This window comes from Salvelinus fontinalis, chromosome 2, assembly GCF_029448725.1.
Source record: "Salvelinus fontinalis isolate EN_2023a chromosome 2, ASM2944872v1, whole genome shotgun sequence".
Classification (NCBI taxonomy): Eukaryota; Metazoa; Chordata; class Actinopteri; order Salmoniformes; family Salmonidae; genus Salvelinus; species Salvelinus fontinalis.
Genome location: NC_074666.1, coordinates 72,158,969 through 72,186,590, shown reverse-complemented (window position 1 = coordinate 72,186,590; position 27,622 = coordinate 72,158,969). Strand labels below are relative to the sequence as shown.

General features: G+C 45.2%; 1 protein-coding gene across 2 annotated transcripts; it reads right to left on the bottom strand.

Annotated features, from left to right (window-relative positions):
- Positions 1-27,622, bottom strand: slc1a9 (solute carrier family 1 member 9). Of its 2 annotated transcripts, none has more exons than XM_055884616.1 (11): positions 27,226-27,622; positions 15,435-15,614; positions 13,268-13,420; positions 12,333-12,589; positions 6,473-6,578; positions 6,124-6,250; positions 4,182-4,415; positions 2,938-3,132; positions 2,427-2,561; positions 1,676-2,114; positions 1-1,501 (listed from the first exon to the last, which is right to left on the bottom strand). In XM_055884616.1, exons 1-11 carry the CDS (start codon positions 27,344-27,346, stop codon positions 1,205-1,207), a joined length of 2,244 nt encoding a protein of 747 aa, XP_055740591.1. In that variant the 5' UTR covers positions 27,347-27,622; the 3' UTR covers positions 1-1,204. The 2 variants fall into 2 exon arrangements, with proteins under 2 accessions (XP_055740591.1, XP_055740599.1); XM_055884624.1 differs by lacking the exon at positions 27,226-27,622 and adding an exon at positions 16,646-16,887.

Here is a 27,622-nt window from a genome sequence, read left to right as displayed (position 1 = left end):
TTGTAATTTAAATCAATCTCTAAGATTTTATTACACACAATATACACACAACCTGGATCTGCAAACCTGCATTAAGACGAAGGATTTGGGTAGGCAGTAATGACCTTCAACGAAAGGCATTTCAGAGGGACAGAGGAAAACAAATCAATGTGACAGAACCAATGAGAATATCTCTTAATTAACCAATAAATAATTAAAGTACAAGAGTAATGAAACAACAAGTAAATTAATACATTAATCAAAATGAAAACAGACTGCTGTGCAACACAGACTGAAGACTGTGGTGCTGGAAAAAAATGTATAAAAATACTAACAACCATCATTTCAGACACCAGACAATGACAAAAAAATGACTAACCATACATAAATACTGAGAAATAACAATATTAACAACAATAACCGAATTAGGATTGTCATTTCAGGACAAGTTGAGGTACAAGTTGAGGTAAAGTCAAGGGAAGTGTTGAGTTTGTAGAGGACAAGGAGAGGAAGAGAAGAGGGAGAGAGGTAGAAAAGTATAAAAATAGTTTGACTACAGTGTGTTTGTTACCTTTAATTACATATAGTTGCTAGCAAGTTTATCTTACATTTTAACTTACATATAAGTAGAATTAGTATTTATTTGTTGAATCATTCTATGCAGTACAGCTGGAGATGGATGACGTTCTACAGATGACCTTTTGGAAGTTGAGAAGAGAACATTTCTGATTGTGCGTTAACTGACACTGAACACCAAGATCTCAGTACAGCATCTCTCTCAGCCACGCTAGAGGGTAGAGGTTAGGTTGAGGAACTGGCTAGCTGAAATGATTAGAACAAGACAGTGATTATCAGAGAATAGAGCTGGGTTGACAGAGGACACAACACTAAGTTAAAGCTCCCTTCTGCAGCACAATGAAGCGCAAAAGTTAGGGCATGGGCTCTATTTGAAAAGATTATTAAAGGGTGTTGCCATAGCAACATAAATATCGTCATCGCTCAAAGCAAGCTTATTGATCCCTGATCATGTCAAACAGGACTCAAATCACACAAGAACACTCAAATCAGACAACTGCTAAATAGTAACCATTTGTAGAGCACTGCATCCACCAACCCAGACCTCCATCAAAAACACCACAGTGGTACTAGGTGGTAGAGTGCAGTAAATTGGGGGAAGTGTAGTAAAACTGTGGTAAAACAGAAGTGTTTTCATGAGGCGTCCCAATCAGGGCAGGTCGCAGGGCAGGATGGTGTTCCTGCGGTCGTAAGCAGTGTCGTCACTCTCTTCTCCTTCACTCCCCTCATCCAGCACCCTATCCCTCTCCTCCTCTTCCTCTGTCTCGCTCTGATATCGGTCGCTGTCTCGCCCCCGCAGTCTCTCCCTCTCTCTTCCTCTATCTCTCTCTCTGTCTCTTTCCCTGTCTCTTTCCCTGTCTCTTTCCCTGTCTCTTTCCCTGTCTCTTTCCCTTCTGTCTCTATCCCCTCTGTCTCTCTCTCTGTGGGAGCGAGGGAGTGTGGGGATCTGGGAAGACAAAGCGAAATATAGTCAGAGACAGGCCATCAAAGGACCATCCAACTCAAACGTTCACACAAATATTCCATTGATATCAATAGATGATAAACAAGAAGTTAGGATTGAGCCCTAGGACTAGTGGTAGCTGTAACCCTGCAGTAAGTCAATGGGAAGCAAGCCTACCTGGTTGTCGTGGCTTGGCAGGGCGCAGTAGCCAGGCTCTGTTCTGCGGAGGATGCGTGGGGAGTGGGTACGGAAGGCAGAGGGTCGTGGGGAGTGGGAGTGGGAACAGTTGGAGCGCGGGGAGGGAGAGCGGACAGAACGGGGGGACGGAGAGCGGACGGAGCGGGGAGAGTTGGTGATGGAGTAGATCTGTGACAGGTTGGAGTGGCCGTGGTGGTTGAGTTTGGGCGGGCGGGGGGAGCGGGGGGGTAACTCGGGGGGTCTCTTGGGGTCCACCAGGTCTATCTCGGTGAGGACAGGGGGCGGGGGGATGAACTCCTCATCCTCAGGGGAGAGGAGCTCCGCATCAATCTCAGCTAGCTCTGCCCTGGACAGGTGGTCCACAATCCCAGCACCAAACGAGTCGCCCACCACGTTGATTGAGGTACGCATTCTGTCACTGACCCAACAGACAGACAATGCTAGAGTCAGCCATGACTGATCACTGTGTTACAGGTACACTACAAGACAGGAGCTCTCATGGATGAGTAGATGCCAACAATAGCAATGCCATCTACAGCTAAGTACCACTCTACCCTTTACAGTTGACAATATGCATTGCATTTTGACAGAGCTTGACGTACCCTACTTTTCTTTCATAAAGATAATCAGCAACATTGAATCATTGCAGTCTAATGTCATCATGTTGTTGAAAACAAATACCAGAGTATTTGAAGTGTAACATCACAGTGATTGTGTGTATGTGACTCACAGCAGCCAGTCGACAGCGATGAGCAGGCTGATGTCCTGGGTGGGCAGGCCCACAGCTGTAAGGATCAACAGCATGGTGACCAGGCCTGCGCTGGGAATACTGGCTGCTCCCACACTGGCCAGGGTGGCTGTCATACTGAGAGGAGAGGAGGGGAAGGAGTGAGGGAGAGGAAGGAGAAGAGGGAATTGACGTTACACATACGTTTCTCATTCCAAGACATTGTCACCACAGAATGCATTAGCATGTGACTCATAAAAGTCATCAGCAACCACAACTGATACATACAGTAAACCTACAGTTAGATGACTATTTCAAGGTACAAAAACCCATGGAGGAAGTGACACAGCTTTCTCTTACATACATACAGAGCATGACAACCTTAAAACCATCACTGCACTTTAGTACTGTACCTTAAAGCATAATATATTACACCCAGGTAACACACCTCAACACAAAAGTATCCTAAGAAACCCCCTGGGCCAGGGTTGTTAGTGGTAAAGAAGAGGCCTACCTGACGGTAACGATCTGTCCTGCGTCCAGGTTGATGTCATTCATCTGAGCGATGAAGATGGCTGCCACTGCCTCGTACAGGGCTGTGCCGTCCATGTTGATGGTGGCTCCGATGGGCAGCACGAAACGCGTCACGCGCTTATCGATCTTCAGATTCTCCTCCAGACAGCGGAATGTGACTGGTAACGTTCCCGCACTGAGAGAAGGAGAGAGTGGTAAGAAAGGGATATAGACAGGTAGAGAGAGATAAAGGGAAGAAAATAAAAATGGGGAGAGATGGTGTAAAGATGTTATAGAGAGAGAGAAGTATTGAGAAAGAAAATAATGACAGAAATTGTGAGGGAGAGTGAGAGAAAGGGAGGGTGAGAGTACAAAGTGAGAGTTAAAAAAGAGGGGAGGGGGACAGAGAGGGTGAGAGAAGGGGTGAAATCTAACAGCATTATCATAACAGCAAGTGTATTTTACAATCCAACATGTGAATTGCAGGAATTTGATTTGAGCCTAAGCTAAGCCCAGGTCATAATATAATTAGAGAAAGTTGATAGGATTACTCTTATTTTGTAAAGCCTCCCTAATGCGTCAAAATGACAGTTGGTTTGAGCAGCACGACAGATTCAGAAGCAACGGAAACATGGCCAGTTTGGCCCATACAACCTTATCCAGAGCCCCAGACATTCTGTCTGTCTGTCTGTCTGTCTGTCTGTCTGCCTGTCTGTCTGTCTGTCTGTCTGTCTGTCTGTCTGCCTGTCTGTCTGTCTGTCTGTCTGTCTGTCTCTGTCTGTCTGTGTCTGTCTGTCTCTGTCTGTCTGTCTGTCTGTCTGTCTGTCTGTCTGTCTGTCTGTCTCTGTCTGTCTGTCTGTCTGTCTGTCTGTCTCTGTCTGTCTGTCTGTCTGTCTGTCTGTCTGTCTGTCTGTCTGTCTGTCTGTCTGTCTGTCTGTGTCTGTCTGTGTCTGTCTGTCTGTCTGTGTCTGTCAGACAGAGCTGGTCTGTGATCACCCAGATTCATGCACAGTTGGCTCTGCAGCTCTGGTTTGTCAGCCCTCTTATTCTGGGTTAACCTAAATAGCCCAGCAACCAATGCACAGTGACATAACACCCCGCCATCACATTTACTACGTTACCTGATGCCATACAGTACCATGCAGTGCTATTAAGGAAAATACACACCAGCACAAATGATCTAAACATAGTATATACACCCCCCCACACACACACCCAATCCCCCCTAGAGTGTTCCTTCCCTACCTGCTGGCGGTGCCCAGGGCAGTGATCCAGGCCTGGAAGATCCCGGAGTAGAAGGTGAAGGGGCTCTTCCTTGTGATGGAGAAGAAGATGAGTGGCAGGATAATGCCTCCGTGGATCATTAAGCCCACTATGACTGTCACCATGTACATGCCCAGCTGTCTAGCCACCACCTCCAGGTCCCCGATGGCTGCTATCTTCCCTGAGATCAGAGAGGCGATACCAACTGGAGAGTACCTGGAGACACAACATTGCTCGTGAGGAGGCTTCTTCCAGAATTTTCCAGGTGTAGGAAAATATATGGGGAGAGGAAGCCACTTTAGACTATTGAGACACACTCCACCGATGGCATCATTACTGAAGAGGCAGTGGGACTAGGTGATAAGGAACCACAGCTGGGCGGGTCATAGGTCATAGCAACACAAGCTTAGCATCTGAGGTGTAAGGGATGTACTGTGTGTTGATCTGTGAGGAAGATGTCATTTAGCCAGAGTTGTCTGGTAGAGTAGTTAGTATACTGTGTATTACCAGTGTGCTTAGTGTACTATGTGTTGATCTGTGAGGAAGATGGCATTTAGCCAGAGTTGTTTGGTAGAGTAAGTAGTATACTATGTGTGACCAATGTGTTTAGTGTACTGTGTATGACATGTTATTTGTATGTACGTGCCGGTTTGTTTGGCCAGCTCTGTAGGCCTAGTAGTGAGTCATGTGTTTAGTGTGTAAAATGGGTGATTTACGTTGGGTTTGTGGTATGGAGAACACAGTTCCCTTGGAAAATGTGCTGCACATCAAGATGTTCCCTGACTATGTGCTTCTTTTTGGTGGAGAGGGAGAGAGAGAGAAAGAGAGAGAGAGAGAGAGAAAGAGAGAGAGAAAGAGAGAGAGAGAGAGAAAGAGAAAGAGAAAGAGAAAGAGAAAGAGAAAGAGAGAGAGAGAGAGAGAGAGAGAGAGAGAGAGAGAGAGAGAGAGAGAGAGAGAGAGAGAGAGAGAGAGAGAGAGAGAGAGAGAGGGATGTGTGTTTTTCTCTCTCTCAGTGGTATTGGCCAGTGTCGTGTGAAGTCTCTCTGTCTCTCCCACTTTCTCTCTCTTTTCCCTCGCTCTTTCAGTGCTACTGGACTGTCTGCTACTGTCCTGCAAAGCATCAATGCTTTCATCGCTCTCCAAGGACATGGATCTCACCACGTCCCTCTGTCCCGCCCTGCATCAGTCTGTCTGCACTCCGATTTGTGCTGGCCTGCTGAGCAGCTAGTGGCTCCTTTCCTGTCTGTGGATTCTTAACGTTCTGGACCTGTTCCACCCTCTCCTCCCTGGGAACCAGAAAGGCTTCTGCTCTGCTCCTACTCCTGCTAGTCCTCAGCATTCCACACACTTTCATGTCTTAGGGAATTCTTCTCCCTATATTTCTCCCCTTTCCAATCCTCTCTCTGCCCCTGGTCCCAGTTCCCACCATTCTTCTCATGTACGCAGTCCTCCCCTTATTCATCACTGTTAGTGAATTCATCACTGTCTATAGAATGTTTTTCAGCACTGCAGCCATTGGAGGAATGGCATTCCACTGGAGGAAAACCTACCCATACAGAGACACAGGCAGGGACACAGATAGGGACACAGACAGGGACACAGACAGGAAGACACAGACAGGGAACCAGACAGGTAGACACAGACAGGAGGACACAGACGGGAAGACACAGACAGGAGGACACAGACAGGAGGACACAGACAGGGACACAGATAGAGACACAGACAGGAGGACCCAGACAGGAGGACACAGACAGGGACACAGATAGAGACACAGACAAGGACACAGAATAGGGACAAGACATGGACACAGAGAGAGACACAGACAAGGACACAGACAGGAACACAGACAGGAAGACACAGACAGAGACACAGACAAGGACACAGACAGGAAGACACAGACAGGAAGACACAGAGAGACACGTACCACATGATCATGCCCACCATCTTCATGATGATCTCGTTGAGGATGTTGAAGAACTCTGACATGAGCTTCCCCTTCTCTCCCATCTTCCCCATGCACATTCCAAATGTGATGAAGAACCCAATTAAACCTTCAGAAAACATCATTACAACATTAAATCATCTGTTCATAAATAACCAATGTGCTCTCTCAACATGAATGATGAATATATGATGAATATAACTAAACCAATGAAACAAAAGGAAATTGACATAATAGTATTCCGTCCAATCAACAGAAAGAGAGTTGAACCGAACAGGACATTGTTGCCCCCTCAGTGAATAGAGAGGAAAGAACCATAGCATTCTCTCACCCAGAACATTCATGCCCCATTTGAACTCCAGTTTCTTCTTGCTGACTATGACAGGTTCTGTCTGGTTCGGGGGCATCACTGACACTTTCTTTGCTACTGTTTGAACCTGAAGAGAGAGAGAGTGAGAGGTGCGGTGAAGAGGGGGGTGGAGAATAGAGAGAGAGGTGGGGTGGAGAGGTGGGTGGAGAATAGAGAGAGAGAGGTGGGGTGGAGAGGGGGGTGGAGAATAGAGAGAGAGAGAGCAACCACCAGAAAGATGAGAGAGATGTTTATGCAGACAGAGAAGAAGAGAGGGGGAGTGAGAGAGAGAGGGAGAGTGAGAGAGAGTGAGAGAGAGAGAAAGAGAGGGAGAGAGAAGAGGAAATATGGAAAAGGGGGCTGGGGATCGTCATGCAATTTCTTGGCTGATCTGCAAAAGCAATTACAATATCAATTAATCTCTGATGAAGATAAACGCAGTGACAGCACACAACGAGAGAAAGGATCCTTATAAGCCCAGGGCTGAACAGCACACACACACACACACACACACACACACACACACACACACACACACACACACACACACACACACACACACACACACACACACACACACACACACACACACACACACACACACACACACACACACACACACACACACACACACACACAGTCACACTAGGCAGATGCCTTACTGTAGTAAATGAAGACAACCCAACGGAGCTGTAAAGAGATTAGCACCAACAGAAGGTCTGACCCTCACCCAGTCTAACACAGAGTATTTCTAATCATTCAGACACACGCGCATGAAAGAGAGAGAGAATGAGAGCGATAAGGAGAGAGAGAGAATGAGAGCAATAAGGAGAGAGAGAGAATGAGAGCGATAAGGAGAGAGAACGATAGCAATAAGGAGAGAGAGAGAATGAGAGCGATAAGGAGAGAGAGAGAATGAGAGCGATAAGGAGAGAGAGAGAATGAGAGAGATAAGGAGAGAGAGAGAATGAGAGCGATAAGGAGAGAGAGAGAATGAGAGCGATAAGGAGAGAGAGAGAATGAGAGCGATAAGGAGAGAGAGAGAATGAGAGCGATAAGGAGAGAGAAAAAACACAGGATTTGGACAAAAGAAGGCAACTGCTGCGACATGATTGAGGCCTGGATTATCGCTTAAAAATGATCCGCCTGCTTGGATTAACAGCAATCATATCTGCCAGGCAGCGTTGCTTTGTAAATCACACAGTCTTGTCCTGCCCTATCCTGTCCTGCAGTCTCCTGTCCTATCCTGTCCTGCAGTCTCCTGTCCTGCAGTCTCCTGTCCTATCCTGTCCTGCAGTCTCCTGTCCTGCAGTCTCCTGTCCTATCCTGTCCTGCAGTCTCCTGTCCTGCAGTCTCCTGTCCTATCCTGTCCTGCAGTCTCCTGTCCTGCAGTCTCCTGTCCTATCCTGTCCTGCAGTCTCCTGTCCTGCAGTCTCCTGTCCTATCCTGTCCTGCAGTCTCCTGTCCTCTCCTGTTCTGTCCTGTGGTCAGCCACCTAGGTACAGGATCATGTCCCCTTGATGCTGGGACAGTAGAGTCCCTGCTCATCTTCCAAAAACGTCTGAAACCCTACCTCTTCAAAGAGTATCTTAAATAAGACAACTCCGTCTCATTCCCTCCCTCCTCGCCCCTAAAAATTAAATATTCAAACCTGCACTTGTCTTTTCCTACTAGCACTGACTTTGCTGATAACTTCTCCAGAGGAAAACTGTTCTCACTACGACTACGATGTGTGGTTGTCTCACCTAGCTATCTTAAGATAAATACATTAACTGTAAGTCGCACTGGATAACAGCCTCTGATAAATTCCTAAAATGTCAAGTGAAAATGTCAACACAAGAACAGCTATTGGTCAATGCAAGGGGAAAGATGTTCAGAGGGAGACATCAAATGTCCAATGCAACAACAAAAGCTTGGAATAAAGAGAGGGAATTAGGATCTGCAATGCTAACACCACTCACATATGTGTTGGTCTGCAAAGTCGTCATTTTCTGGGAAATGGAAGGATCAAAATTTGGAGCGCCTGGGACTTTAAGGTTCTAGCTGCATTTCTGTCAAAATGTTCTCTACCTATATAGTACTGTAAATACCCCAATTCAGGTTGTTCTGTTCAATGTTCTCTACCTACAGTATATAGTACTACTGTCTTCTCTACTCTAAAGCAAAACTCTACTTCCATGATGACATAAGCCATTCCTTTTTATGAACTAGTTTGTGCATATACAGTCCATTCGAAAGTATTTGCTCCCCTTAACTTCTTCCACATTTTGTTGTGTTACAGCCTGAATTTAAAATGGATTAAATAGAGATTTTTGATCACTGGCCTACAAACAATACCCCATAATGTCAAAGTGGAATTATATTTTAGGAATTTTTACATATTAATTACAAATGAAAAGCTGAAATGTGTTGAGTCAATAAGTATTCAACCCCTTTGTTATGGCAAGCCTAAATAAATTAAAAAGTCAAAATGAGCTTAATAAGTCACACAATGGACTCAAAGATCAGGCTTTCCAATGCCTCGCAAAGAGGGGCACCTATTTAAAATAGTTAGAGAGTTGTAACGGAATTCGTCCTCCTCATCTGACGAGGAATAAGAAATGTCAGACCAATGCGCAGCGTGGTAAGTGTCCATATTATTTAATAATACTGAACACGACAACAATACAAAAATAACAAAGTGCATAGATAAGGAAAACCGAAACAGTCCCGTAACGTGAACAAACACTGACACGAAAGACACCCACCCACAAAACACAACAGAAAACGGGCTACCTAAATATGGTTCCCAATCAGAGACAATGACTAACACCTGCCTCTGATTGAGAACCATATCAGGCCAAACGAAAAACCCAACATAGAAACACAAAACATAGATAACCCATCCAACTCACGCCCTGACCATACTAAAATAAAGAAAATACAAAAGAACTAAGGTCAGAACGTGACAGTAATCCTCCCCCCAAGGTGCGAACTCCGGCCGCAAAACCTGAACCTATAGGGGAGGGTCTGGGTGGGCATCTGTCCGCGGTGGCGGCTCTGGCGCTGGACGTGGACCCCACTCCACCATAGTCTTATTCCGCTTTAGTAGCGTCCTTTGAGCGGCGACCCTCGCCACCAACCTAGGACTGGCAACCCTACTAAAAGGGCCCCACTGGACTGAGGGGCAGCTCCGGACCGAGGGGCAGCTCCGGACCGAAGGGCAGTTCCGGACCGAAGGGCAGCTCCGGACCGAGGTGCAGCTCCTGACCGGCGGGCGGCTCTGGCGGCTCCTGACTGGCGGGCGGCTCTGGCGGCTCCTGACTGGCGGGCGGCTCTGGCGGCTCCTGACTGGAGGGCGGCTCTGGCGGCTCCTGACATGCGGGCGGCTCTGGTGGCTCCTGACTGGCGGGCGGCTCTAGCGGCTCCTGACAGGCGGCGCTGGACAGACGGGAGACTCAGGCGGCGCTGGACAGACGGGAGACTCCGGCGGCGCTGGACAGACGGGAGACTCCGGCGGCGCTGGACAGATGGGAGACCCAGGCGGCGCTGGACAGACGGGCGACTCAGGTGGCGCTGGACAGACGGGCGACTCAGGCGGCGCTGGACAGACGGGAGACTCAGGCCTGCTGAGGTGCACAGTAGGCCTGGTGCGTGGTGCCGGAACTGGTGGTACCGGGCTGGGAACACACACCCAGGGCGAGTGCGGGGTGCTGGAACTGGAGGCCTGGTATGTGGGGCTTCCACAGGAGGACTGGTGCTTGGAGAAGGCACCGGATAGACCGGACCGTGGAGGCGCACTACAGGTCTCGAGCACCGAGCCTGCCCAACCCTACCTGGCTGAATGCTCACCGTAGCCATGCTAGTGCGGCGAGGTGGAATAGGCCACACTGGGCTATGCACAGGTACAGGAGACACCATGCGTAGGGCTGGTGCCATGTACCCTGGCCCGAGGAGACGCACTGGAGACCAGATGCGTAGAGCCAGCTTCATGGCACCTGGCTCGATGCCCACTCTAGCCCGGCCGATGCGAGGCGCTGCTATGTACCGCACCGGGCTATGCACACGTACTGGAGACACCGTGCACTCTTCCGCATAACACGGTGTCTGCCCGTACGCTCGCTCTCCACGGTAAGCACGGGGAGCTGGCTCAGGTCTCCTACCTGACTTAGCTACACTCCCCGTGTGCCCCCCAAATACATTTTTGGGGCTGCCTCTCGTGCCTGTTGCGCTGCCGTGTGCGTGTCGCCAACTCCATTCTCCTGTAACCCTCCTCGCACTGCTTCAGAGAATCCCAGGCGGGCTCCGGCACTCTCCCTGGGTCGACCGACCACCTTTCTATTTCGTCCCAAGTTGTATCGTCCAGATCTCGCTGCTGCCCGATACCACGCTGCTTGGTCCTTTGTTTGGTGGTGGTTCTGTAACGGAATTCGTCCTCCTCATCTGACGAGGAATAAGAAATGTCAGACCAATGCGCAGCGTGGTAAGTGTCCATATTATTTAATACTACTGAACACAACAACAATACAAAAATAACAAAGTGCATAGATAAGGAAAACCGAAACAGTCCCGTAACGTGAACAAACACTGACACGGAAGACACCCACCCACAAAACACAACAGAAAACGGGCTACCTAAATATGGTTCCCAATCAGAGACAATGACTAACACCTGCCTCAGATTGAGAACCATATCAGGCCAAACGAAAAAACAACAACATAGAAACACAAAACATAGATAACCCACCCAACTCATGCCCTGACCATACTAAAACAAAGAAAATACAAAAGAACTAAGGTCAGAACGTGACAAGAGTTTATGAGCTGTGATAGGAGAAAACTGAGGATGGATCAACAACATTGTAGTTGCACCACAATACTAACCTAATCAACAGAGTGAAAAGAAGAAAGCCTGACAGAATACAAATATTACAAAATATGCATCATGTTGGCAGTAAGGCACTAAAGTAAAACTACAAAAAAATGTGGCAAAGAAATTACCTTTCTGTTCTGAATACAAAGTTTTATGTTTGGGGAAAATCCAACAGAACGGATCACTGAGAATCACTCTTCATATTTTCAAGCATGGCGGTGGCTGCATCATGTTATGGGTATGCTTGTGATCGGCAATGACTAAGGGTTTTTTTTTAGGATGAAAAGAAACGGAACAGAGCTAAGCACAGGCAAAATCCTAGAGGAAAACCTGGTTCAGTCTTCTTTCCAACAGACACTGGGAGACAAATCCACCTTTCAGCAGGACAATAACCTAAAACACAAGGCCAAATAAACACTGGAGTTGCTTACCAAGATGACGTTGAATGTTCCTGAGTGGCCTGGTTACAGTTTTGACAGAGCTTGAAGAATTTAAAAAAGAATAATGTGCAAATACTGTACAATCCAAAGCTCTTACAGACTTACCCAGAAAGACTCTGACCTGTAATCACTGCCAACGGTGACACTAACATGTAATGGGGTTGAGTACTTTTCTAATCAAGATATATTACTGTTTTGATTTTCACAAATATTTTACAAATGTTAGAATTTTTCTTACAGTTTGACATTACACAGGATTGAGTGTAGATCGTTGCCAAAAAAAGACAATTAAATCCATTTTAATCCCACTTTTTAACACAACAAAATGTGGGAAAAGTAAAGGGGTGTAATACTTTCTGAAGGCACTGTAACGATCAATTGCGAATTGGACACAATTGCCCCATAAGCCACACATTCCCAATGCTGGTCATTAAAGTCAGACTTTGATAGGGTCCAAATCTCACAATAACAACTGATCATCCATTGTTTGATGGGGTCAGGGTTTAGTTCTGCGTCTGGGTCCAGTTCTAGTTCTGGGTCTGGGTCCTACCTGTTGGAAGCAGGCCTGCACCAGGTTTTCAGGGAACAGGTTCCTGATGAGGTCCAGGAAGGCGTCCAAACTGCTGACCTCCTGGTTCTTAGGGGCCGTGTTCTGCTCCTGGCTGCTCCTGAGTTTGGGGTTTCCCGGGTGGATCCCCAGGACCAGGATGACCCCCAGGATGGCAGCTATGACCGTAGTGGACATGTAGTAGACCATGGCCCTGGAGCCCATCCTCCCACTGGAACGAGCATCCAGACCAGCCAGACCTGGGAGGGAGAGAGACAGGTTGATGAGCAGGGCACCTTCCACCTGCATGTGTGTGTGTGTGTGTGTGTGTGTGTGTGTGTGTGTGTGTGTGTGTGTGTGTGTGTGTGTGTGTGTGTGTGTGTGTGTGTGTGTGTGTGTGTGTGTGTGTGTGTGTGGACGTGTTTAACTATTCTTGTGGGAACCAGAAGTCCCAACAGGAATAGTAAACAAAAACAAATTTGACCACCTGGGGACATTCAGGTGTTAGTCTGCACGAGGTCAAATGCTATTTCTAGGGGGTTTAGGGTTAAGGTTAGAATTAGTGCTACGGTTAGAACTACATTAAGTGTTTGGGGCTAGGGTTAGTTTTAGGGTTAGAATTAAGAGTTAGGGTAAGGTTTAAGGTTAAGGTTTTTGGGTTAAGGTTAGGGTTAGGGTTATGGTTAGGGTTATGGTTAAGGTTAAGGTTAGGGTTATGGTTAGGGTAAGGGTAAGAGTACGGGTTAGGGTTAGGGTTGGGTTAGGTTTAGGTTTAGGGTTAGGGTTTAGGGAAAATTGGATTTTGAATGGGATGGAATTGTGTGTCCCCACAAGGTTAGCTGTATAAGACTGTGTGTGTGTGTGTGTGTGTGTGTGTGTGTGTGTGTGTGTGTGTGTGTGTGTGTGTGTGTGTGTGTGTGTTACAACAGTGTACCTACCTGTGATGAGGCTGGAGATGATGAGGGGCAAGATGAGCATCTTCAGCATCCTCATGAGGATGTCTCCAGGAAAGGACACCAGCATCAGGGTGTTGGGGTCTGTAACAGAAACATACCGCAGCAGCATCCCAAACAGCGACCCCGCTATTACACCTGTTACAGTTCACAGAGGAGAGGAGTAAGCACAACAGTTACACAATGGTTGCCTCTGTCACCCTTGCAGCTTCCGTGAGAGCGCAGAGAGAAGAGATTCCAGTGAAACGCTTCAGAAGAGCATTTCGAGAGGGTTTATAATCACAGCGTCTGACTCATTGGATTTCATTTCCATTCCAGGGGGATTTACAAGTTTGTGATGTGTACAGTGCATTCGGAAAGTATTCAGACCCCTTTACCTTTTCCACACTTTGTTGCGTTACAGCCTTTTTCTAAAATGGATTCAAAATAAAAATCCTCATTAATCTACACACAATACCCCATAATGACAAAGCGAAAACATAACTACAAGTATTCAGACCCTTTGCTATGAAATTCGAAATTGGGCTCAGGTCCATCCTGTTTCCATTGATCATCCTTGAGATGTTTCTACAACTAGATTGGAGTCCACCTGTGGTAAATTCAGGTTGACAGTGCATGTCAGAGCAAAAACCAAGCCATGAGGTTGAAGGAATTTTCCGTAGAGCTCCGAGACAGGACTGTGTCGAGGCACAGATCTGGGGAAGGGTACCAAAACATTTCTGCAGCATTGAAGGTCCCCAAGAACACAGTGGCCTCCATCATTCTTAAATGGAAGAAGTTTGAAACCACTAAGACTCTTCCTAGAACTGTCCGTCTGGCCAAACTGAGCAATCGGGGGAGAAGGGCCTTGGTCAGGGAGGTGACCAAGAACCCGATGGTCACTCTGACAAAGCTCCAGAGTTCCTCTGTGGAGATGGGAGAACCTTCCAGAAGGACAACCATCTCTGCAGCACTCCACCAATCAGGCCTTTATGGTAGACTGGCCAGACAGAAGCCACAACTCAGTAAAAGGCACATGACAGACTGCTTGGAGTTTGCCAAAAGGCACCTAAAGTACTCTCAGACCATAAGAAACAAGATTCTCTGTTCTGATTAAACCAAGATTGATCCCTTTGGCCTGAATGCCAAGCGTCACGTCTGTAGGAAACCTGGCACCATCCCTACAGTGAAGCATGGTGGTGGCAGCATAATGCTGTGGGGATGATTTTCAGTGGCAGGGACTGAGAAACTAGTCAGGAATGAGGGAAAGATGAACGGAGCAAAGTACAGAAAGATCCTTGATGAAAACCTGTTCCAGAGCGCTCAGGACCTCAGACTGGGGTGAAGGTTCACCTTCCAACAGGACAACGACCCTAAGCACACAGCCAAGACAACACACTAGTGGCTTTGGGACACGTTTCTGAATGTCCTTGAGTGGCCCAGCCAGAGCCCGGACTTGAACCCGACTGAACATCTCTAGGGAGACCTGAAAATTGCTGTGCAGCGACGCTACCATCCAACCTGACAGAACTTGAGATGATCTGCAGAGAAGAATGGGAGAAACTCCCCAAATACAGGTGTGCAAAGCTTAGCGTCATACCCAAGAAGACTCAAGGCTGTAATCGCTGCCAAAGGTGCCTCAACAAAGTACTGAGTAAAGTATCTGAATACTTATGTAAATGTGATATTTCTATTTTTTGGGTTTCCTACATTTGCAAATATGTCTAAAAATGTGTTTTTGCTTTGTCATTGTGGGGTTTTATGTGTAGATTGATGAGAATTTTATTTTATTTTATCAATTTTAGAATAAGGCTCTAACTTAACAAAATGTGGAAAGAATTGAAGGGGTCTTTATACTTCCGAATGCACTGTATGTACTAACTATATTCTTGATATGTAACTACGGTGAAGAAACCTTAGAGAGAATGGCCAATGTGTGTAAAATGTGTGTGTGAAAGCTGTAAAAAAAATAGGAGAGAAAGTTTGTTATTGTCGTCCGAAGAGGGGGATGGGCTAATAAAACTTTTAATAAAATGTTTATATATAGAAAATAGTGCGCTAGCGCAGGTAATACAGAGAGCTGAAATGCAGCGTAACACTTTATAACCACTGAAGGCGATGAAATAATTGATTTCCTTACAGTTGACCACCATGAAGCGAGGTAGGCACCTACCCAGTATAGTGAGGACGAGCAGTGAGTTTCGGATGAGGAAGCCACAGTAGGTTCCCAAGAAACTATTGGGAAGTTTGGGTTCCAACAAGTCCAACACTCCAGCGCCAACAATGGGTGGCAGTGCCTCATCATAATGGGCCTTATTAGACTGGTGGACTGGCTGCTGATTCGTCATCCTGTCTGTGGTAGAGAGGGAGACAGTGAGAGAGGGAGGTGTACTGTGAGAGCACACATCTGCCTGGTCAGAAAACAGCCCCATGCCTCTTCCTCTGGTGTAAGCATTACAGTGGCTCCCCTTAGCCTTTCTATTGGCTTGGGGAAACGTACACCATATTGTTGTCTTACACCTGGTTCCTTGAGATCTGCAAAGACAGAGGGGGAAGAGGCGAGGAGTTGTTTTCAGACCAGTTTAACACCATCCCCATACCAAGGAAAGACCGAAACCGTTGGATGCTGTTGCCTAAGATGAGTAACATAGATCTGACAGACCAGTCAGGTTACGGTCTGATAAATGTCATTACATTGAGAAGGAATGTACTCACAACCTGAATAATACAGGATATGGAGGTGGAGAAAGGTGGATGGAAAACAATTGGGAGAGAGACGGAGAGAAGCGGAGTATCAAAGCACTCTGACAATCATCTGAGAGTCATGGCATTGGGAATGATCAACGATAATCTGACAATGTGAGTGATGGTGCACAATTCTATTCAAGTCAACCAGAGAATCACTGAAGTCACCCCCACATCACAACCTAAACTAAACCCCCCACTTCTGCCAGAGAAGGAACATCCAGCCTAACATCAGATATCAGACTAGACAGGTTCAAACATAGCCAAAACAATAGGTGGACGTGCAATCCAAATAAAAGCACCAATATTATGTAAGCAATGTAAATCTGATCAGGTTTGATACATTATAATAATATTCAACTAATAACTACTCAGTCTGCCTAGTCTGTCTGTTCCAGTATTCCACTGCAGTGACCAGCAGCACCAGCTCCAACAGAGTGTAGAGAGGGATGATGAATCCCCCTCCCATCAGAGATAAACACATCTGGAGAGCAACATGGCGGTGTGTGAAGTCAGCGTCAGGAACCTGAGTGGCACATTTACAAACAGACCGCCTCCGCTGGACAATCGCACATGATTATAATTCATCAGCCATGCAGATGGCATTTCTACATAAGGAAGAATAGAGAAAACACTCACCAAAATGCACGTAGACCAGTCTAGTCTAACCTCCTTCTATTACCTCTCTCCTTCCTTCTTTACCTCCTCCACTCTCTATGGACCCCACCCTTTGACCTCGCTTCTCTCCATCGTGCTCTCTTTCCCTGCTCTGTTCATCAGCTTGTCTTCATCTGCCGTTTAAAGTCCAACAACAGTTGCTGCCCGGGCATAAAGAGGGATTGCCAGCAAATGCAACAACAAAAAATTGGGGGGAGGGGAATCTCTTGCCAAGTTTCGATAGCAGACCGATATAATCCCTTGTGAACTGTGCGGTGGGGGGAAGGGGAGGGGCGGAGGGGGCTCCCTGTTTCTGTTACTGTACCAATCCTCTTTGCAAAATTCATTTCATTCTTAACATTAAGAACAATGTTTACAAACATCCAGGAGACAATGTACTGTACTCCAATTACCCAGCAGTCCTATTGTTGGAGTGTGAGTCACTGTAGAATCACTGTACCTTCAGAAAACACAGAGTAGACCAATGAACACACAGAGTGTTTATGTGCATCCCAAATAGCAATCTTTTCTCTACATAGTGTACAATTGACCCAGGCCCATAGGGCTCTGGCCAAAAGTAGTGCACTATAAAGGGAAAGGGTGCCACTTGGGACACAGATCTCATTGCCAATACTTTGTTCAGTAGGATGGCAGTGCCAGGTCTACAGCCCAGGTCTACAGCTCTTAGGATGGGTATTAAGACCTTGGAGGAGGTCAGACAGAGGACCCGACCCCATAGAATGACATATACAGTAGGAATTTAATAAGATCTCTATGCCCGACCCACTGTCCTACCAAACGTCAGGATGCATCCTGCATCATGTAATGAGGATATATCCTGAAGATTGAACAGTGCATAAATTGCAGTGACATGCTCAACGACCTGTAGCCTGCTGTAGCCGTGTTGCAAATACTTTTTCTTCCCTAGACTAAGGGATTATTTTCCGTCTCTAGGAAATGTAGGAATGGCCTGAACAGTGGGATTGGGAGCTAGACTCCAAGGCTCCAACAGACCAACATGGAAGATAGTCCACATGTAACCCTGGAATAGAGCTAGCCTCCAATAGACAAACAGGGAAGATAGTCCACATGTAACCCTGGAATACAGCTAGCCTCCAATAGACAAATAGGGAAGAAAGTCCACATGTAGCTCTGGACCAGAGCTAGCCTCCAATAGACGAACAGTGAAGAAAGTCCACATGTAGCACTGGACTAGAGCTAGTCTCCAACAGACTGACAGGGCAGATAGTCCACATGTATCCCTGGACCAGAGCTAGTCTCCAACAGACTGACAGGGCAGATAGTCCACATGTATCCCTGGACCAGAGCTAGCCTCCAATAGACCGACAGAGAAGATAGTCCACATGTAGCCCTGGACCAGAGCTAGCCATAGGGACTTGTCATATTAGTTTATGTTACATCATATCACATCATATCACAGATGAGTACTGTGCTTAGTTATATGTTCATCATAATCTCAGCACTCAGAACAGTATCTTGAATGCAGGCTTGCTAGCTATATGATTGTCAGTCTTTTACAAGATACTATATACATAAAAGCAGACAGTCAATGGGTTTACACTGTTAAATCAGAGCCCTTACGGTAAATCCAGGATTTGGTCAAACATGACAGAGATATTACAACCTTGGCAGGTAGGTTCAAAGGCCATGATCTCTCTGAGAAGAAAGCTACTGTATTCCTCAGGAAAAGGCTTTAGGGAAGCACTCAGAACAGAAACATGTGTTAGAAATGAACATAAAGCACCAGGGATGAAGGAGGATACTTCAAAGACAGCAAGTCTCAATGGGAGAGAAAGCTGTAATCCTTACTGGCAGGGGTGTTACTGTCAGTGGTGATTTTCTTTACGTGTCGTGCCATGTTGAGCTCTCCAGGATCAGCAAGAAGACCAGAGTGAAACTAGTTCCATGCATCCAGATTCCAGAGATACTCACATCCCCTGAATGGTCATGCCAGTCAAGTCAGGACAGCTAATCGCTCTCTCTTTGGTTAGGAGGAGAGACTTACATCACCATAGTATGTAATCCAATATCGCTGCGCTATCAATGCACATATTAACATTGGATCTGAAAACAAACTACCTATGTTCTGATCTCTCTCACAATCAATATCAGTATCACTATCAGCATCACGATCACTGTCAATATGACTATCACTTTCACTATGACGATCAGAATCTATCACTGTCACTGTCACTATGATGATCAGCATCTATCACTGTCACTGTCACTATAATGGTCAGTATCTATCACTGTCACTATGACGATCAGCATCTATCACTGTCAGTATGACGATCAGCATCTATCACTGTCACTGTCACTATGATGATCAGCATCTATCACTGTCACTGTCATTTTGATGATCAGCATCTATCACTGCCACTGTCACTATGACGATCAGCATCTATCACTGTCACTATGACGATCAGCATCTATCACTGTCACAATGATGATCAGCATCTATCACTGTCACTGTCACTATAATGGTCAGTATCTATCACTGTCACTATGACGATCAGCATCTATCACTGTCAGTATGACGATCAGCATCTATCACTGTCACTGTCACTATGATGATCAGCATCTATCACTGTCACTGTCACTATGATGATCAGCATCTATCACTGTCACTGTCACTATGACGATCAGTATCTATCACTGTCACTATGATGATCAGTATCTATCACTATCACTGTCACTGTCACTATGATGATCAGTATCTATTACTGTGACTATGATGATCAGTATCTATCACTGTCACTGTCACTATGACGATCAGCATCTATCACTGTCACTATGATGATCAGTATCTATCACTGTGACTGTCACTATGACGATCAGTATCTACAGTGTCTTCAGAAATCTACACACAATCCCCCATAGTGACAAAGAGAAAACAATGTTCTGAAATTTTAGCAAAAATATTTAAAATTAAATACAGAAATATCTAATTTACATAAGTATTCACACGCCTGGGTCAGGACTTTCTAGATGCAACCTTGGCAGTGATTAAAGCTGTGAGTCTTTTTGGGTAAGTCTCTAGATTGTGCCACATTTGCCCATTATTATTTCAAAATTCTTTAAGCTCTGTCAAATTGGTTGTTGATCATTGCTAGACAACCATTTTCCGGTCTTGCCATAGATTTTCAAGTAGATTTAAGTCAAAACTGTAACTCGGCCACTCAGAAACATTCACTGTCTTCTTGGTAAGCAACTCCAGTGTAGATTTGTCCTTGTGTTTTATTGTCCTGCTGTAAGGTGAATTCATCTCCCAGTGTCTGGTGGAAAGCAGACTGAACCAGGTTTTCCTGTAGGATTTTGCCTGTGCTTAGCTCCATTCCATTTATTTGTATCATAAAAAACTCCCTAGTCCTTGTCGATCACAAGCATACCCATAACATGATGCAGTTTCCAAATATTTTTATTCTCTACAGACATCCTTCTTTTCACTCTGTCAGTTAGGTTAGTATTGTGGAGTAACTACAATGTTGTTGATCCATCCTCAGTTTTCTCCTATTACAGCCATTAAACGTTGTAATTGTTTTAAAGTCATTATTGGCCTCAAAGTGAAATCCCTGAGCGGTTTCCTTTCTCTCCGGTAGCTGAGTTAGGAAGGACACATGTATCTTTGTAGTGACTGGGTGTATTGATACTAACGAATGACTTCACCATGCTCAAAGGGATATTCAATGTCTGTTTTTTTATTTTTACCCATCTAGCAATAGGTTCTTTGCGAGGCATTGGAAAACCCTGGTCTTTGTGGTTGAATCTGAGTTTGAAATTCACTGCTTGACTGAGGGACTGTACAGATAATTGTATGCATGGGGTACAGAGATGAGGTAGTCCTTCATAATCATTTTAACACACTATTATTGCACACAGAGTGAATCCATGCAAATTATTATGTTGCTGGTTAAGCTAGTTTGTACTGCTGTACTTATTTAGGCTTGCCATAACAAAGGGGTTGAATACTTATTGACTCAAGACATTTTAGCTTTTCATTTTTAATAAAAATAATAATAATTCAAACATTATTCTACTTTGACATTGTATGTAGGCCAGGGACACAAAATCTCAGTTTAATCAATTTTAAATTCAGTCTGTAGCACAACAAAACGTGGACAAAGTCAAGGGGTGTGAATACTTTCTGAAGGCACTGTGTCAGTGGTGAATGATGGTCTTTAATGACAGTATATATATATTTTTAAACTTTATTTAACTTGGCAAGTCAGTTACAGTTTTTGCCAACTCCTAACATACAGAATCTTTTCATGTCACACGATTTTTGAAACCTCTCACTCAAAGTGCAAAACTACACACCAAATATCCAAAACCATGAGCTATTTCTCAGCCTTTGACTCAGTTGTCAATTGCATAAAACACTTTTTTCAAAACACTACACAAAAATTCTCTACCTAAAACACAAAAATCTAACAGGAAGTGACTTGCTTTCCTTTTCCAAACACAACCAATCAAAATGCTACACTTATTCACCAGGTCACACACACACTCCTCACATGTGCAAACACTAATAGTTTAACTGATCACTAACCAATCACTGCTTTACTGTACTATAGGATTACCTGTTTTGAACAATGGATGCCAACAATGGACAGAGAGCAAGAGGGGTAGGAGGGAGAGGAAGAGGAAGAAGAGGACGAGGGTAAAGAAGAGAAGGAAGGAGAGCCATCTCTGATGAGATTAGGGCAACTCATGTGATCATGTGATCAACCACGGTTTGACCATGAGAGAGGCTGGACTGAGAGTCCAGCCCAACTTGAGTCGATTTACAGTGGCGTCCATAATTCGAACCTTCAGAAATGAGAACAGGTATGCAACTATCTAATGACTATTTTAGCATTACAGTAATGTACTGTAAAATACGTATGACTGCATAGTATTGCATAAACATTTGTAACTCTAAGCCATCCATTTACTGCACTGCATTGAATGAATGAGGTTGGTTATCATGCTGTACTACATTTCTTTGTACATTGTTTATAGTTCCTATGCTGAACACATACTGTGTTTGAATTCTGTACAGAGTGGAAAGGCAAAGACATCATGGAGGACGAGGACGCTTGTTTACAGATGTACAAGAGACTGCAATTATAAATATGGTTTTGGCCAACAATGCAATTAGGATTCGAGAGATAAGAGAGCATATCTTGAATAATGACACCATATTTAACAACATCAATGCTGTAAGCCTGTCGACCATACAACGCATCCTCCAACAGCACCGAGTGACGATGAAACAACTTTACAAGGTGCCATTTGAGAGAATCTCTGACAGAGTCAAGAATATGCGACATGACTTTGTAGAGGTATGTATGCAACACTACTTCCAGTACTTCAGACATACCATATTTCCTCATCTGTATATCCTTTTGTCTGTTACAGAGAGTATTGGAGCTGGTTGCCCATGTAATTCGCCATGAATTTATTTATGTGGATGAGGTTGGCTTCAACCTCACCAAAACCAGGCGCCGTGGAATAAATGTAATAGGACAGAGGGCAATTACCAATGTCCATGGACAGCGTGGGGGAAATATAACTATGTGTGCTGCCATCACTCAAAACGGGGTCCTCCATCACAATGCCACACTGGGTCCGTACAACACCGGCCATATGCTCACTTTTCTGGATGCAATTTACACAATGCTTGTCCCTGATCCAGATCAGGAGCCTGCTAGATTTGTGGTTTTATGGGACAATGTTAGTTTTCACCGGGCTGTTCTGGTCCAAAACTGGTTTGCCACCCATCCACAATTTGTAGTTTTGTACCTACCCCCATATTCACCTTTTCTAAATCCCATAGAGGAATTCTTCTCAGCATGGCGCTGGAAAGTGTATGATCGCCAACCCTATGCCCGCATGCCGCTTCTCCAGGCAATGGAAGACGCATGTGGGGACATAGAGGTTGCCTCTGTCCAAGGTTGGATACGCCATGCTAGGAGATACTTCCCTCGATGTTTGGCAAGAGAAAACGTATCTTGTGATGTGGACGAAGTATTGTGGCTAGACCCAGGCCAGAGAAGAGATGAAGCGTAGCTTAGCACTGGTGACTGCCCCCCCAACCAACTCCTGGACTGCCCCCCCGGGACCCCACACACACAGTTGTGTTCTTTACTGTATTCTAAAGAATATACTTGTGGTTTACATATGTTTATGGTTTTGTTGTATGCTACTGTATACAACAGTAATGTTAGGCCTAATAAATATTTTCTGTTTCTACATTGCATTGGTGTTTACAGTGTACTTGTTACCCCTCTCAGCAGATTACTTTCCCTGTAGAACATTGTATTGAAATGTAGATATAAGCCTATGAAAGACCAAAGAGCTTTAGATTTAGAACAACAGTGTTTACATGGTATATCCAAAAATGTACTATTATGAAAGCAGTGTTTGCCATTTGATGCAAATGCACATTTTGAAGGAGATGTGAGGCATTTTGTATTTTGTGTGTGCAGTTTTGGGAATTGTGTGTTGAGTTTTGAAAAAAGGAGACGGTTTTGAAAACGTGTGTAAGCAGTTGGAAAAAACTGTAAGAACAAATTCTTATTTACAATGACAGCCTACCGGGGAACTGCCTTGTTCAGGGGCAGAATGACAGTTTTTTACCTTCTTAGCTCAGGGATTCGTTACTGGCCCAACGCTCAAACCACTAGGCCACCTGTCGCCTAAAAAGTATTAACCAATGACTGGGGTATTAATTGAACTCCACTATGCAGAAACCCACGCATCCGCTCATCCAATCAGTGACCCTCCCTGCCCCTGACCAATCAGTGATGTGGGTTTAAGAGACTAAACATCCGTGTGATGGCTAGCCCACCGCTAAATCTACACCCCTGTCTACCCTATTAACTAACAGGACATGGGAGTTTATATGCATTTACATTGAGCTCTGTGTATGAGATTGTGTATGCATTTTGTCTTTATCACGTGAGCATGTGTGTGTGTGTGTGTGGGGGGGGGGGATTATTTCCATTTGTTGACTGTTTGGTGTGATTTTTGCAGGGAAAGAGATATAATCCCATATCCCCGTCCCTTCTTCCAGAGAGAACAAGGGAGGGGGTCATGAAACTTTCAACTGGACACTACTACAACACTGCACTGACATGTATAGGTTAACAAGTCCATATAGAAACATAAAATTAAAGTTTATTGGTCGCGTGCACAGATTTGCAGATGTTATCGCAAGGATCAATACAGGATTAAGATTGAATCCTACTACACTGGCTCTGACGCTCGTCGGCTGTGGCAGCATTTGAAAACTATTACGAACTAGAAAGGGAAACTCAGACGTGAGCTGCCCAGTGACGTGAGCCTACCAGACGAGCGAAATGCCTTTTATGCTCAAATGTGTGATAATGCTCTCGATAGCCGATGTAAGCAAGACCTTTAGCAGGTCAACATTCACAAAGCCGCGGGGCCAGAAGGATTACCAGGATGTGTACTCAAAGCATGCGCGGACCAACTGGCAAGGGTCTTCACTGACATTTCAACCTCTACCTGACCAAGTCTGTAATACCTACATGTTTCAAACAGACCACCATAGTCCCTGTGCCCAAGGAAGCGAAGGTAACCTGTCTAAATGATTACCGCTCATAGCACTCACGTCGGTAGCCATGAAATGCTTTGAAAGGCTGGTCATGGCTCACATCAACAGCATCCTCCCGGATACCCTAGACCCACTCCAATTTGCATACCGCCCCAACAGATACAAAGATGACGCAATCTCAATCGCACTCCACACTGTCCTTTCCCACCTGGACAAAAGGAAAACCTATGTGAGAATGCTGCTCATTGACTACAGCTCAGCGTTCAACACCATAGAGCCCATAAAGCTCATCACTAAGCTAAGGACCCTGGGACTAAACACCTCCCTCTGCAACTGGATCCTAGACTTCCTGACGGGCCGCCCCCAGGTGGTAAGGGTAGGCAACAACACGTCTGCCACGCTGATCCTCAACACTGGGGCCCCTCAGGGGTGTGTACTTAGTCCCCTCCTGTACTCCCTGTTCACCCACGACTGTGTGGCCAAACACGACTCCAACATCATCATTAAGTTTGCTGACGACACAACAGTGGTAGGCCTGATCACCGACAATGATGAGACAATCTATAGGGAGGAGGTTAGAGAACTGGCAGTGTGGTGCCAGGACAACAACCTCTCCATCAATGTGAGCAAGACCAAGGAGCTGATCGTGGACTACAGGAAAAGGCAGGCTGAACAGGCCCCCATTAACATCAACGGGGCTGTAGTGGAGCAGGTCGAGAGTTTCAAGTTCCTTAGTGTCCATATCACCAACGATCTATCATGGTCCAATCACACCAAGACAGTTGTGAAGAGGGCACAACAAAACCTTTACCCCCTCAGGAGAATGAAAAGATTTAGCATGGGTCCCCAGATCCTCAAAAAGTTCTACAGCTGCACCATCGAGAGCATCCTGACTGGTTGCATCACCGCCTGGTATGGCAACTGCTCGGCATCTGATTGTAAGGCGCTACAGAGGGTATACGGCCCAGTACATCGCTGGGACCAAGCTTCCTGCAATCCAGGACCTATATAATTGGCGGTGTCAGAGGAAAGACCATAAAATTGTCAGAGACTCCAGTCACCCAAGTTATAGACTGTTACCTCTGCTACCGCACGGCAAGCAGTACTGGAGCTCCAAGTCTGGGACCAAAAGGCTCCTTGACAGCTTCTACCCCCAAGCCATAAGACTGCTGAACAATTAATCAAATGGCCACCGGACTATTACATTGACCCCCCCCCCCCCCCACGCCTCCATTTGTTTTGTACACTGATGCTACTCGCTGTTTATTATCTATGCATAGTCAGTTCACCCCTATCTACATGTACAAATGACAAATTACCTCGACTAACTTGTACCCACGCACACTGACTGGGTACCGGTACCCCCTGTATATAGCCTCGTCATTGTTATGTTATTGTGTTACTTTTATTATTTTTTACTTTCGTTTATTTGGTAAATATTTTCTTAACTCTTCTTGAACTGCGCTGTTGGTTAAGGGCTTGTAAGTAAGCATTTCACGGTAAGGTCTACACTTGTTGTATTCGGCGCATGTGACAAATAAAGTTTGCTTGTGTTTCTAGCTCCAACAGTGCAGTAATACCAAGCAATACAAATGTTAAAAATACACACATACCCTGAACAGTGTGTGCAGCACACACACATGCGCACACAGGCATGCAGGCAGGCATCACACATAATCTCACCTCAGAAATGTTCATTCTAGGTTCAAGGAGTTTACTCATACAGCATATGCACATACACCCAAGGGCATATTCAGACCATATAGAGAAAATGGATGTAATGGGTTTGTATTTAGTGTATTAACCCTCTGTCTCAGGCTCAACGTTAATCAGATTTGGTCGTCGATCAGAAGAAAAACTCCACTTTAACCTCAGTGACAAACTCTGGAGTCAATAGACCATGACAGAGAGAAAAAAAAGGGAGCTTGTGTATTTTTCATTGACTGTTCATCAGTGTGTGCATCTGTGTGTGTGTGCATCTGTGTGTGTGCGTGTGTGTGTGTGTGTGTGTGTGTGTGTGTGTGTGTGTGTGTGTGTGTGTGTGTGTGTGTGTGTGTGTGTGTGTGTGTGTGTGTGTGTGTGTGTGTGTGTGTGGCAGCCCCTCCATTCCTCTCTCTCGGACTGTAATCTGAGTGTATTAATCTGTTGTTTGAACTCCTTAAGCACAGACTGTCTATCACATCTGCTCTCTTCACCCTTCTAAAGCTCTGCTATTTATAAATCCTCCCTCATACTCTCTCTTTCCTCTTTCCTTTCGATCTGTCATTGGAATGTAATTCCTCCAGGAGAACCTAGTTTTATTCTTCCAAATCCTCCAGAACAGTATATCCATCCTCTCCTTTTGCCAAAAATATCCTTTGAATATTCTCCTTTTTTTTCTCCAAACGCAAACTCTGTCTTGGTTCTCTCTTGTTCTCACTCTGACTCTAAACACAACTATTTGAAACGCAACAGCTGGGAAAGCACTTCATTGGAATGTAAATAGTCATATAGTCAGCTAATTCTGAGGTTCCATAGCACTGTTAATATCGAACCATTACCACTGACTACACTCCAGTGAAAGAAAAATGATGGTACAGAACATTCCATAAAATCGAATGAAGATGAACAATGTACACACACACCTACACCTACAGTATATACACACACCTACACCTATATACACACATCACCACAGACAAACTGGTAGCAGTACCAGGATATAAAGACAGTCAATGTGCAGCACATTCTGACTGAGAGAAACAGAGCGAAAGTGACATGAGCACATGGACTCCAAATTCATAGCAATTCAGTGAATGAAAAATAGCACTGACAATCGTAGTACAACTACATTTCTGGTCAATCCTATGCACATGGGTGGGGGAGGATTTGAGACGAACATGAAAGAAGTGTCCAGAACATCACTCAGAAGATGAGATCAGAGGGAGGATAGGTTAAGGGATAGAAGGAACGAAGAGAAGGGAGGTAAAGTCAGTCCTACCTGCTGTGTGTTGTCTCCCATCCAACCAGAGCAAGGCATCGGGAGAGACACAATGAAGGGAGGAAAGGATGGAGCGGTAGAGAGAGAGAAAGAATAGGCAAAATCCCAGTCCTTGCGTCATCTGAGAAAATTGGCAGATTAATAAAACAGCTTGGATCTCTGAGTCCCCTCGCTTGCTCCTTACTTTCTCTCTATTTCCAGTTCCCTTTATGCTTCTTTTCTACTCCCTCTCTGAATTCCTAAATTGAGTTGTTCCTCAAGGTCAGCGTCTAGTGATAGACTACGAGCTCCTGATCAGCTGTATTACAGCCACTAGCTTTCCCTTGTTTTGGTTCTTTTAAGTGCTCATTTGGAAAGAACTTTGGGCTGATAATACATAAATAAATGTTTATTGTCA

Excerpts from the sequence above, each read along its gene's own strand:
- slc1a9 (XM_055884616.1), bottom strand. The coding sequence starts at position 27,346 with ATGACGCAAGGACTGGGATTTTGCCTATTCTTTCTCTCTCTCTACCGC. Across the intron at positions 2,562-2,937 it reads GGACAGATCGTTACCGTCAG|TATGACAGCCACCCTGGCCA; the intron begins GTAGGCCTCTTC and ends CTCTCCTCTCAG. Across the intron at positions 2,115-2,426 it reads ATCGCTGTCGACTGGCTGCT|TGACAGAATGCGTACCTCAA; the intron begins GTGAGTCACATA and ends CTGTTGGGTCAG.